This window comes from Leptonychotes weddellii, chromosome 3 (genome assembly GCF_054177405.1).
Source record: "Leptonychotes weddellii isolate Sample4059 chromosome 3, ASM5417740v2, whole genome shotgun sequence".
In the NCBI taxonomy this organism is placed as follows: Eukaryota; Metazoa; Chordata; class Mammalia; order Carnivora; family Phocidae; genus Leptonychotes; species Leptonychotes weddellii.
In genome coordinates this window covers 9,627,803-9,642,048 of record NC_138371.1, presented here as the reverse complement: position 1 = coordinate 9,642,048, position 14,246 = coordinate 9,627,803, and the positions used below count along the sequence as shown (strand labels likewise).

Sequence of the window (14,246 nt, the reverse complement as noted above, 5' to 3'; positions counted from 1 at the left end):
GTTGCAAACCTAAGTTTGGGTACTAGCAAATGATAATAAGTAGAATATAAACAGGCCATTCATTATTAATCATAAAACAAGTAGCTTATTCTTAGCAGAAATAGTGGCTTCAAATTAGCTATACTCTAATTTAATTTTGATTAATAAAAAAACATAAACAGAGGTGCCTGGGTGGTTCAGTTGGTTAAGTGTCTGCCTTTGGCTCAGGTCATGATCCCAGAGTCCTGGGATCAAGCCCAGTGCTGGGCTCCCTGCTCAATGGGGAGTCTGTTTCTTCCCCTGCTTATGCTCACTCTCGTTCTCTCTCCCCCACAGGCACACCTGTGCACACGTTCTTTCTCTCTCAAATAAATAAATAAAATCTTTAAAAAAGCATAAACAAAAAAGACATATGATTATAGCATAGTTAATTCATTTGGTAGACAATTTGTACACCCAGGGGCTAGTGATTTCTCTATTTTCAATACTAGTTGGGCTGAAATCTTTTATGGTGAGAAATTAAATTGAAAATTGCTCAATAGAGACTTTTCATTCAGGCAACTCTCAAATCTATCAGATATATCCAGTAAAACATAAACCTCATCATATGTAGATACTGTGCAAAAATAAGTAGATTATGATAGAAAAAACAGTCAACTTCTTTATATAAGAAAAGTACATATGTGTGTATATATATATACACATATATATACCTGTAACATCATTTTCAACAGTATATATATAATAGAAAATAAATATATTGAACAATATCTTGTGTGTCTCAGAAGCTGAGAAAGAGAAAAGAGGTGATAACAAGTAATGTCCTCATGAATTTAACCTCTACTATGGGGTTTATTAGCTTTGGACCTTAAAAAGCTGTTTCACAATCTCAAGCTCTACCAAGACCCCAAGAAATCATTTTAAAGCTGTATCTTCTTGTTCAGAAAAGCTCAGGCAAAACAGCATGATAGCTTAGCTTCTTTTTTTCTTTTTGCTAATGAGGGCTATAGGGAAATTTTGCCAGACAAATATCTTGCAAAAGTGTTTGCAAAAAGACTATTTAAATGTAAGGCGAAAAGTACGCATCACTGTTGCTAAGTAAGTGTTGCATGAATATGTATTTATCCATGAAGACTATTAGATGCTTCCTACTGAAGTATTTATCCCTAAGTCCTTCGTTTCTAAAAAAAAGTTTTAAGTGTCTGTTTCCATGGTCAAAACACTTTGTGTATGTCACTGCATTCTGCTGCATCTAGACTTTTCAGATACATTCAGAATGTATGTTATGGTAACCACCTCAGTTCCCAAGGATTTCTGCTCTTCCACCAAACCACCTGGCCCCGTGCTGTTATAAAATCTGCTCTATGTTACTTTTAACAACAATTACTATCATTTAATGTATAGTGGGTGCTTAGAGCTCTAAGAGATGTTTTACTTAGTCTTTTAATTATACCCCTTTTATAGATGAGAAATTAAGGATTAGAGGTTAACATAATAGAATCCAAGATTATATTACTCGTAAATAACTGATCTGAGATTTCACCTGCTTCTCTTAGCACTATACCATGTTCTTTTCCACTGTGATCTCTCATATTCCATCTAATCCTTTGCTTCTATGACCATGACATCCAAATCAGTCCTAATGCAGCCAAAACCCTGCCAAAGCACGGGCTTTGGCATTTGAGAAACCTAGATTCAGGTTTCCACTCTACCATTTACTATCTGGATGGAATGGGAGGGGTGCCTGCATGGCTCAGTCCTTTGAGCATACGACTCTTCATTTTGGCTCAGATCATGATCTCAGGGTTGTGACACTGAGCCCTGCATTAGGCTCTGCTCTGGGCATGGAGCTTGCTTAAGATTCTCTCTGCCCCTCCCACATACCCCCTCCCTCTCTAAAAAAAAGAAAAAAGAATTGGACATGTTACTGAAACCTCTCTAAGACTTGGTTTCCTCATCTGTAAAATGCAGATTAGATTATAATAGAAGCTTTGTCACAGAACTGTTCTGGTGGTTAAATAGGGTTATTCTCATAAACCAGCAATGTAATGCTGGCAAAGGGTTAGCACTCAATATTAAATTGAGAAATGAGATCACATTAAGCCCTATAAACTAATTTATTCTTAAGAGTTTTCCTGTTGGATTTTCAGCACTTTTAAAAAAGATTTATTTATTAAATTAAATATAACATATGCAGACCTTTTGAATAAATGCATAAGTACTTCTTACAGTGACATTTCTCTTTTCTGTTCTCAGACCTAGGTTTTGAAAATATATAAAGATTTTCATACTTATGCTGACTCTTGACTATTATCACGAGATTATAAAATGAAGAATAATTAAGGCTTTTTTAAATCCGAGAAAACACAGAATTCATTCAATTAGTCTAAAACTGTACAAAGATGTGGCCCATTCAGGCACAGTTTTATATCTATCAACATGGGAAAATATCCAGAAAATTGAAGCAAAGTCGCAAAACTCACAAAAGACTAGTCCGATATCGGTGAGAATTTGATTTGAAAGTGTTTCTAGGGAAAAGTAGCTGTATTGCTAAAATGCTACTTTAGTTGAAAAAAATTAATAAGATTACCTTAATAAATACATAAGAGTAATTTTTCTAAGGTATTTAATATTTTCCCTCCATGTTTCTGTTTGCCCTCTTCATTTGCTTAGAAAACCCTTTCTTCTGGAGATACTGGGAGTTAGGCTTCCATGGAGCCCTGCTTCAGTTATCACAAACATCACATCATGAAATGGAATTAAAGAACTGTTACTAGAGGGGTGGGATCCAGATTTAAACCACGCATGCTGGAGATATATATATATATATCCATATATATATATATCCATATATATATATATATTAAGGTTTTAATTTATTTATTTGAGAAAGTGAGAGAGAGCAAGAGAGAGAGAGCATAAGCAGGGGGAAGGCAGAGGGAGATCGAGAAGCAAACTCCCTGCTGAGCAGGGAGCCTGACGTGGGGCTCCGTCCCAGGACCATGGGATCATGACCTGAGCCCAAGGCAGATGCTTAACCAACTGCGCCACCCAGGCACCCCTGGACATTTATACTTAAATTCAGTTATATGAAGTGGTACCTGGGTGGTGCAGTCACTTAAGTGTATGTCTTCATCTCAGGTCATGATCTTGGGGTCCTGGGATAGAGCCCGCAGTGAGCTGCATGTCGGGCTCCCTGCTCAGCTGGGAGTCTGTTTCTCCCTCCCCCTCCATCCCTCACCCTCTCCCCCTGTGCTCTCTTTCTCTCAAATAAATAATATCTTTAAAAAAAATAATGTGTGATATAATGCATGTTGCTTCGGGGAGTATATAAATTGACATGGCTGCTAAGGAAAACAATCTGTGCATGCTTTTCAAGATTTTTATCCATGCACATCTGTCACTCAGGAATGCCCTTTATAGGAATCTATTCTAGAGCACAGATAGCAAGATCAAGTATGTACTGAGATATTCAACTCAATATTATTAACAGAAAAAGCTAAAAATAAATAATATGTTCACCAATAGATACACTGATGGATTCAGTATGCAGACATTAAGATAATGTCTCTTCTCCCGCCCAAGAAAAAGGTGCAGGAAAATATTGCTCTGTTAAATGAACATAGTTGAACACAAAATGTTATTCTAGGTCAATTCTGTGCTCAAAACTTTGCAGTATCACTGCAGTTCATCTCCAGGAAAGTCATAAGTCATTGCCGTGGGCTGTAAGGCTCTAATGCCTGGACTCCCCATCACCTCTGAGACCTCATGTCCTCCACGCTCTCTCCGTCTCCCTCCACTTGTTATGCTGTCTTAGTGCCTTCCCTAGCCTGGAATGCTCTTTGGCCAGAGACCTGCACACTTCACTTTATCACCTCCTTCAGGTCTTTCTCGAAGGCCCCTTCTGGATGCAGCTTCCCCTGACCATCCTGTTTACAGTTGCCACCCAGACCTCCCTATCCCTGGCTTCCGATCTTTCCTATCCTGCTCTGTTTTTCTCAGTATCAGTATCATCTTCTAATATTCTGGAATGTATTTATTTACTGTTTATTGTTTTTTATGAGTCTCCACACACCCCACAGGCAATACACTCCACAAATGCAGGGATCTTTGTTGGTTTTTCATGATACGATACCTGTGGAAATCACGATTCAGGAAACAGATCTTCACCTATCAATTTAAAATGTATCAATTTCCATTTTAAGGCACATCTGTATTTTATATCAAATGAAGAGGGGTTCTACAGTCTAGCTCGGGGTTCAATTAAAATTGCTAGACTTTCTTTCCAAATTTGTTATTTAGTTCTCGAGGTGAGAAAGAACATCTAATTCACTATTGAGCCTCACAAAGTGCTTAACACAACACCTGGCAGTGGTTAGTCAGTGCTCAGTAAATATGGTAGGGTCAATAAATGGCACCACTTAAAATCTTAGCAATTTGTCTTTGTCAGATAAAAGTGAAGACAGGCTCTCAGTTCTCACTTCATGCTTTTGTCTGTGATGGCCTACAATCCTGAAATACAAATGTTAGTGAAACTATCAAATAGCTAGAAATAATCCATATAAACCATAAGGGAAATGTCATGGTTTTTGTCAAGATGAAACTCATGTAAATTATAATTGCAGTATTTGAAACCACCACAATAAATGAAGAGATGTGACAACATCCACACATTAAACGAATATGCCAGATGAGAAGACTAGCAGCTAATATAAATATGCCAAGACTGAAAAACTTCTCATGTCATGTGATATAGTTAAAATATGACTGCATGGTGGAAGTCAGAAGACCTGAATTTGGATCCCAAATGTCACTTTTATTAGTTTGACCTTAGGAAATTTACTTAATCTCCCTGAGCCTCAGTTTCTTCATCTGTCAAATGGGACCAACACTTGTTACTTTTCATGATTTGCTGCTATTGAAGGGAGAAAGTCTCAGCCAATAGTAACAGGTATACTTGATTGACATTCACTCTACCTCCATCGTTATGATGGGACCTTTATCTTTGTCACTTCATAGCCTCACAGTGTCAGGACAGGGGAGGGGCTGCTAGCCTATTATCTTCGTAAGACTAAGACTCAGAGGTTTAGAATTTGCTCAGAGTTACACAGTTAAGTGGCACAATTTGAGATGCAAACCTAGATGAACCAGACCCCTGGTCTGTGCTCTCTCCCAGGTGCCCAGCTATCTCCTCGTAGCACCACTTGCTTTTGTCACACGCTAAGTTTCTTAACAACAGTTTTTCTTTCAGATGCTCCCATTTTATGGGGGGGCGGGTACCTCTGGGCCCAGAGAAGAGGACTGCAGACAAGGAGTGAGGGTTCACAAGAGGGGATGTCTCTGGCTGCTGCACCAGGTGTGATGGCTAGTCCCAAGGGAAGAGGGGGGCTTCAGTAAAACACACTGCCAGCTCCCGGTCTCCGTGAAAGGGGAATAAAAAACAACTTCCTTTTGTGATTTCAGGGATGAGGAAAGCCCCGCCTAACTAAACATTTCTGCCACCTAGCAAAACTTGATATCGGAGTCCCTGTGAATGCCTTAGAGTCATTTAAATGGAAAGAGGACTCCAAAAGGATGGACACAGAAAGGGTAAAATTTGATGTAAGAAAGAGATAACATGCACTGCAGTTTGGAGCTTGGCAGAAATAGTGTTGCAAACCAGAAAGCCAGCAGTCAGGGTCAAAATCTTAGAGTTGGGAACCCAGGGGGCCCATGGAATGCTGGAATGAAAGTGGAGGCCCTGGTTATGACTTGGCTGCATACATCCCCTGGACCCCACACCCCACAACCCACCTGGATTCCTGGGAGTGTCTCCTGGTGGACAAGGCAGCAGAGAGGCTGGTAGGTGAGTTTGGTTCAACTACCCACATGGCTGATGGAGAGGACCACACCCACAATAAAGGAGTTACAAACACCAGCAGATTTGGAGAGGAGGCAGGAGAGGAACAGGGTGGGGAAAAAAAGAAACAGAAATTTTAGTGTCATTCAAGGAGAAAGGCACACTCAAGCAGGCTGTCTTTAAAAAGAACAAAAGTAGCTAGATGATGAGGTTGTTAACAGTTAAAAACAAAACAAAACAAAAAAACCTCAGTAAAGGATTCAAAAATTGCACGCATATTTTCAGATAGCCTCTGTCTTGAGTAATGTGCTGGATGTGTGATTGGGCTTCACATCTTTGATGCATCAAAAGGTTTACACATCTTGCAGATAAGAATTTCAGATCCTTCTAACCTAGTTTATGGGTATCTATAGGTGAGGAGCATTTTGTGCTTCTTAAGTTTAATATTTTAATATTAAGATTAATATTAAGAGAAAAACAGGGCAACAGATTTTTATGGAAATTGAATGCCTTGTAATCAAGTTTCTATACAATGCTTACCTGTAGGTATGCTCTAGTCCTTTTTTTTTTTAATTCAAATCAATAGCGTATTACCTCAAATCTCAAAAGCTAGAAAGTCATTATAACTATGAAAAAACAATAATATATCTATATCTTATATATTAGATTTATAAGAGCAAAGGTGAATAAGGAGACAGTGAAATTATCTTTGCATCTCCATGACTGGTAGTTAGCAGTACATGATTAGAATTCAAGAAATTTTATTGTGTGGATAAAGACGTCAGAGAAGACGAAGGCGGTAAAATATCAGAGCTATGAAAGCAGGAGATACCTGGTGTGAGGGCATGGGGCATAGCACCATCTCTGGTCATATAAGAAGACCTCCAATCTATGCCATTCACTAAGGGTTACAATTTTCTCTGGAAAGGTCTTGTCTGCTTTCTTTAGACTTAGTCCTAAAAAATTCATATTTATTGAAGCATAAAAATTTCCTTCTTAAATCTCACTTTTTGTTTGTGGCTCATATGAAAAAAATGTACTTTATGTGTGTGCTTTGATTTATATTCAGCAAACATGATGAACTCATTTATTAATCCTAATAATTAATCTGCAGATATTTGGGGCTTTCTGTGCACACGATCAACTAAACTGCGAATGTCGAGAGCTTTGATTTCTTCTTTGCCATACCTTCTACTTTTTGTTTCTCATTATTGTCTTTCTGTGTTGGCTAGGATCTTCAGTGAAATGTTGAATAGAGTAATGCAAAAATCCTTAAAGTTATACCACTATGTATTATGTTTCCTGTAGGTTTTAATTAAGGAAGTTCTTGTCTATTTACATTTTTCTAGTATTTTTATCCTATTAATCATAAAAGGATGTTGCGTTTTATCAAATGTCTTTTTACATTTACTGATATAACCATATTGCTCTCTTCCTTTAGAATGTTAATTTGATGAATTATAATTGATTTGTAATATTAAATCAGTCTTCAGTTCCTGAGATCAACTCAATTTGATTACAAATGTATTATCCTTTTTATATATTGTGGGACCTAGCTTGCTAATATTTTGGTTGGGAACTTTTTTCCTTCTGTGATCGTGAATGAGATTGACCATATTTCCTTTCTTCCCTTGTCAGATTGGTATCAAGGTTATGCCAGCTTCATAAAAGAGATTTAGGGTATTCCTCTTCTATTTGCTGGAAGAGTTCTGGTGCTATAGGAATTAACTCTTCCAGTGAGGCTGTCTGGGAGTGGAGCTCTCCTGTTGGCAGGGTTTTAACTACAGAGTCAGTATCTCTAATGCTTATCATGGTTTCTATTTCTTCTTCAGTTACTTTGGTAGGTTCTATTTTTATTTAAAATTGCCTTTTTAATCCAAGTTGTATATATATGTATTGACATGATGTTTTATACTATTACTATAATTTTGTCTTTAGTATCTGTAGTAATGTTTTTTCTTTTCTTTTCTTTTTTTTTTTTTTGTCATTCCTAAAATCACTTTTTTGTGCTTTACCTATCCCCTTTTTAAATTAAATGTGTCAGGGATTTTTGCCTCTTCAAAGAACCATCTTTTGATTTGTCTATCCTTTACAGTACTATGTTTATTTTCAATCATATAATTTCTGATCTCATTATTATTTACTTTCTTGAAGGTTATTTTGTTGTTTCTTTTTAAAATCTCAGGAGATCAATATTCACCATCATCTTTAGGCTTTCCTTTCGTTTTTTTTAATGTATGTCTTTAAGGACATACATTTTTTCTCTTATGATAGCTTTACCTGCAATCCACAAGTTTTGAAATGTGGTACCTTTATTATCCTTCAATTCAAAGACTTTCTAATTTTCATTATAATTTTGTTGATTTTATTTCAATTTATATGGAAAATTTCAATTTGTCTTTTCATTACTGACTTACAGTAGAATTGCATTTTACTCAGACACCATGGTGTGCATAACACTGATCTTTGTATTAAGAATTGCTTTATAATCCAATTATGTGGCCAATTTCTGTAAATGTTATATGTAATCTGCAGGTTTGGGTTATCATAGTCTAGGCATGTACATTGAGTTAAGTTGATTGTGATAGATCTTCTAAGTACATACAGATATTTTTTGGATAAATCCTTTTTCTATTTCTGTCCATTTTTTGTTTTAATTTTAAGGATACTTTGTTATATGACTACAAATTTAAAATGTAGGTATGCCTTGCTGATTATTCAACACTTTCCATTATGCAGTGACATACTTAACTTCCGGCAATGCTCTTCTGTTTTAAAGGTTATTTTGTCTGATAAAAGCAACATCAGTTTTCTTTGGTTAGCTACTGAATTACATATTTTTTTCCCATCCTTTTAGTATTTTAAGTTTTAAATATGTCTTACTTTCTTTGATTTTGCAAAATCCAAATGATAATCTTTGCATTTCCTCTGGAGCATTTAGTCCATTTACTTTTAATGTAACCATTATATGTTTAAAATCTTTTATAATATTCTTTAGTAACACTCCCAGTTTTTGCCTATGAGAAAATATATTTATTTATTCTTGCAAGATATTTTCACAAACCATAGAATTCTAAACTGGCAATTATTTCCTTCATACAGTGACGATATTACCTCATTATCTTTGGATTCCCATTGTTGTTTTTGTGATATCAGCTGTCAATCTAATTGTTAGTTTTTAAAGGTAATGTATCTTTTTTCTAGCTAGTTTTAAGATTTTGGTTTTTTTTGATGGTCTGTTGATATTTAGCTAATAATTCCTTATTATCATATCCACCCTTCAATTCTTTTAGTAAACTTTAGAATGTTTTATTATAAATTCAGTCATTTTCAGCAAGAGGATTGATGAATAACTTTGTCATATTGCTGGAATTAGAACTCATAGGCCTTTCAAAGTTATCCGATGGTGTGGGGAAGAACACACAGAGAGAGGAAAATAGTACCAACAGGTTTCAAGGATGAGAAAAATGTGAATTAAAAACAACTGACCCATTTCCTGAAAAGCTTTTCATGAAGAATTAGAAGCAGTGGGGTGGAGAAGGGAGTAGATAATTAAGTGACTTAAAGATATCTAGTCACTCAGTCATTTCATGCAATAGCAGCACACTGTAGCAAAACAGAAACAACAATGGCAATAATGCTTATTATATGCCACCCCTTGGAAGTTAAATAAAACCATCTTCATTTTTTATGAAGATTAATGTATAGCTAAAGTGACTTACAGTTTTCAAGATGGACCTGGTTTTAAATCATTTACAGAACTGTACTTCAAAAACACATCATATTTGGCAGGGTAAGTGTTGAAAAGTTTGGAAAGTTTGAAAAAGATGGTCTTCATATATAGATAAATATAGCATACAATCTTTTTCTTAGAAAGCAGCCATACTTTAAAGCAAGTTTACCTCTACTCAATATATCAAAATGCCAAGGCACAGAAAACACAATATCTGAGTTTATTGATAATCATTGAATCTTACATTTTGTGTTATAAATTCATTATAACAATACACTGTTGTTGGGTTTATAGATTTCATTTTGTAGAAAAAGCTTAGGTAAGTGACTCACATACAGAATTCAGGTAGGATGCATGCTACCTCCCTGCCAGATCTAAATTGCTTTCTCCACAAGGCATTTTTTTACCCTAATGGAAGTTGAGTAGCGCAATGTTAGAGAGACAGGTAGAATGATCAATTTTTCTATGACTCCACTCTGGTTTAATTTTTTAAAAAACCAACTTAAAAATGGTCAGGTTTTAGAATGAGATGCAGAAATGAAGGAAAGAATCAAACATCTACTTTTTCTTTTCTCATGAGTTCACTCAACTAAAAAAATAAGTAAATGAATGGACTAATAAAAAGACAGACAAAATGCAGATCATCATATTAAGTCCTAAGCTATAATGCTTGAAAACATTGAGCTTGCAAGAGAAAAATACATCTGCACTTTCCACTTCATAGGAAAAGTATGTGAACCAAAGGAGCCTAGAGATTCCTCTAAGTTTTATACTTGAGAGGAAAATTTTAGTTAAAAATAATGAAATTCTAATTTGGGCAGCCCTTCAGAAATTGGAATAATTGATATTACTGGCTAAATTATATCTTTGCACAATTTTAGATAAATTATTTTTAAGCCAACTATCCATTTATAAGGTTTATTATCTAACCCACCTAAGAAAGTATTTTTGTAATTGTATAGCAATTCCTTTTTTGTGTAAATCATACTCCTAATCACAAATGCCTCTACCATATACCACGAGGCATCATCAAACTGTTCAACTGTATTTTTTTCATCTAAGTTAATCTCAAATATTGAAGTTTAGCTGGTACAGTTTTCTTATTTCATCTTTAAAGCTAACTTTGCCCAATCTTTCTGCTTTCGGGAGGTGAAATCAAGGCCTAGAGCTGGGACCAGAATCTCTGTTGGAAGGTTAGCAATGAATACTCTTGTCACTCATTCAGCAGTACGTATTTCTGAGATAAAATTTGACAAGGGTAAGAATTGCTGCTTCCTAAAGGTAGACATGAGAATAGAGCAATCAGAACACAAATTATTAAATAGTTGGAATCTATATGCAACTATTATTAATGATAACCTCAAGTGTAATGTCACATATGAATCATAGCAACCTAAAAGGTCACTCAATAAAAAGACCATAAAATGCATATGAATATACATTTCAGATTGTATAATTCCATAGATTCCCAAATAGCCAAGATTCAAGACACCTATACTTGTTTTTGGAAACCACATTTTATCCTTTCTAGGGGACATGGAGCATGGAATTTTACTGAGGTTGAGCAGATGAACGTGTTTCATCATTATTAGGACAATATAGCCATTGTCACTGCAGGTTGATGCTGTTGCCTCATTAGATGTCACTAAGAAAAGTGAACTGAGAGCAGAGAGCAAATCCAGATAGGGAGATTATGTAAAGAGACCTTCAGGCTGCTTGGTGCCTTGAAACACTCGCACTCTTATTTCTGAAGTGTTCAAAGTACAATAAACATATTTCTGAAACAAATTCTGTAATTTAATATTTAATGGCAAGTTATAGTTGCAAACAGGCAATCGAACATCTATGTGACACAGGCAAAGAGGGAAAACAAAGGCTCAAGTTTAGGAGCTGCTGTTAATTGTAGCTCAGGGAGAGAATGCAGCAGACCATCCAGCTTATTAAACTGTTTCTCGGCAAAGTGAAATGAATGTGTCCTAGATAGATCATCCCGGTTAGAAAGGTCTTCCCTTGTGAAAGATTTAAGCTAAAATATGACAACTAAGAGAACAAGACTTTTTCTTTCCCCTTCAACACCTTTTCGAGATAAGATTACTATCTTTTATGTATACCTTCACAGTGTCTACATTATGATTTCTCAGAGAATCCGATGTGCATGTCTCAAACGTAGCTACATCCTGATTGTGATAGACCCACAAACAGCAACCTCAAGGTAGCCTTACTTATATCAGTGTTCTTGACGTGTACTGTAGGATTGCCTGAATGTCTCAATTCTTTTCCATTGTAGATGAATGAAGTTCACCCTCCAAAAAAATTACAAGTGTAAGGGCTAACATCAATAAATAGTCAGTTATATATCCCAAACCTTTTGGCCACTAATTCAGATTTACCTCTGAGCCTCTCATTTTCTTAGGCAAGATCTTCTAGAAACGCACAAGCATTTAATTTTTTCTGAAATGCTCAATCAAAATGAGATTCCTTTCTAACAATGTGTTAAGTTCTAATAGACACTTTGTATGCAGAAAAGGTTACTGAGCACCAAGCATTATATGAAGTGTTCAAGATGCTACCGTGAATAAAATCGAAAGCCCTGCCTTCATGGCATTTATGTTGCATCGATGGAGAGAAACAAACAAACAAACAAACAAAAAAGCAATATATAAAAGTAGAATATGTAAATGGTTAAGGAAAATAATACTTGAATATTACTCTGATGAAGTGAGTATTTTCACATAGGTTGCTTAGTTTTCTCTGCACACAAGTAATGAGAATTGGGTCAAGAAACATTAATATACAGATTCAGGGTAGTTAAATAATTTGGCCAAAATCACACAGTACATCAAAGAACATCCTACACCCAGGTCTTCCAATCCCATGCCTTGAGATTTTTTTCCATTACACAACACTGTCTACACAGTACCAAAAGTAAATTAAATGTTCCCGAGGAGTTGTGTATTGAATATCATGGAAATGAAATATCCAAATGATCTGAAAGATTCAATATGTATCTGAATATTTCAGGGTTCTCCACTCATAGGCTCAAAGAAAGCAGGACTCGAAGAGAATAGAATGAAGCAACTGGATAATTAGCAATGGAACACCTGTTATTCCCCTTTCTATTTTTTTTTTTTTTTTTTTTACTTTCAGAGGAATTCAGAGTCTATTTGCCTCCTTGCAGGTATTTCTATTACTTTGGCCTATTAATACGGGAGTAAAGGAGGCATTATTTTGATGGAAAGGCAATGGAAGAAAGAGACCAGTACATGTTCTTAAGGGCAGGGATAGTCCACAGAGATCACTGGAATTTGAAATAGTTGGACTGCTTTACAATTGCTAGGAAAGCCTTCTTTGGAGAGTTGAAAACAAACACGTCAGCTGCAATATTTTCACGGATTATTTGGATGCCACAGAAGCTCAGTAGTTGTTCTGTTTAGGTTGAATAATTATGATTCTTGAAAGTAAAGTTACCAAGAAAAACAAGGAACCAAAGTTTAAATAATGTTGCTATTCATTAAGCCATATTCACCTGCTTCAGAATGCAAGACTGATGTAGAAATGCCAGGGGCAAAACAACATGTCAAACTTAGTGAAGCTAATTATGACTGATATGCTTGCAAAAAGTCAGAAATAATGCATCAGAATGGACACCACACTCAAAGTTCATTTCATCCATGACTTTGCACTAAAGCCAAGCAATAGGGAAAATCCAGCAATTATCTAGTGAATTTAATCAGTGCTGATGTTCAGTGTTGATCATCCATTCAAACAACTTCCTATTTATTGTACAAATTGTCCACCAACTGCCTTGTGGAGCAGTGGAATTAGGATTCCAGTCTAGGTTGTGGGACCCCCAGGTCTGAGCTCTTCCACCACTGTCCTGCTAACTAACTTAGACATAGTCCAGGTTCCTAAACATGATGTCAAAGCAAAAATTGTACCAAAGTTCACCAGATAAGGAAGACTTTATTCAGGGCTACTGCAAAAGGAGAGAAAGCAGTCTAAATTCAACTCCCTTCAAACAAAGAGTAGGAGAGTTTTTAAGAGCAAAGGTGGTGGTGGTGTTAATTGGTCCTACCAAAGGAAAAGTAAACTTTCTCATATCTTCCCATAGAAGACAATTTTATAACTTAGAACAAAGGTGCCTACAGAAGCTAGGCTCTTTTGCTCCTATAGAAATTGGGAGATCTGGGTGCTATCTCCTATGGTGTTTACGATCCAAAGAGACTGTTTCCAGGTGCTTAACAAAGACATTCTTGGCTCATAAAAACAAAAAACAAAAACAAAACAAAAAACAAACAAAAAAAACTTTTCAAAGGGGCAGAGAAATCATTTACAAGCACAAGTTTTTAAAGAAAATGCTCTAAGAAAAGAGAAGCCTAGGGCTGGAGTCAGGAATATGATGTCTAAACTTTAGTCAGGATGAGGGAAATGGCCAGGCCATCTTGGTGGATGGGCTGTGGGTGCTTCCATCATCAAGCCCTTGGCTTCCCCTCCATCCTTATTTCTCACCACAGGGAACCATGCACTTTGCTTCAATGCTATCATCACTATACATCTATGGAAATAATTTCTGTAAAAGTGTGTCTTTAAAATCTCCCTCCAGACTGATCTATTGTTTGTTGACTACTACTGGGAATATGTCAGGTGCTGGGAGCCAAGCTGGGAGCATCTAGTTTATTAGGAAAGGGAGCAGAG

At 36.1% G+C, this 14,246-nt stretch overlaps 1 protein-coding gene across 4 annotated transcripts in view; it reads right to left on the bottom strand.

Moving 5' to 3' along the window:
* Window positions 1–14,246, bottom strand: part of SPHKAP (SPHK1 interactor, AKAP domain containing) — a 151,872-nt gene that overhangs the window by 123,249 nt on the left and 14,377 nt on the right. For 3 of the 4 annotated variants that reach the window (XM_006746696.3, XM_031017499.2, XM_081813459.1), the window contains exon 2: window positions 5,773–5,851. The exons of the other annotated variant lie outside the window; for it this stretch is intronic. In XM_006746696.3, coding sequence (XP_006746759.3) covers window positions 5,773–5,851 — 79 coding nt within the window. The remainder of the gene's footprint in view (window positions 1–5,772; window positions 5,852–14,246) is intronic. 4 annotated transcript variants of the gene reach the window in all.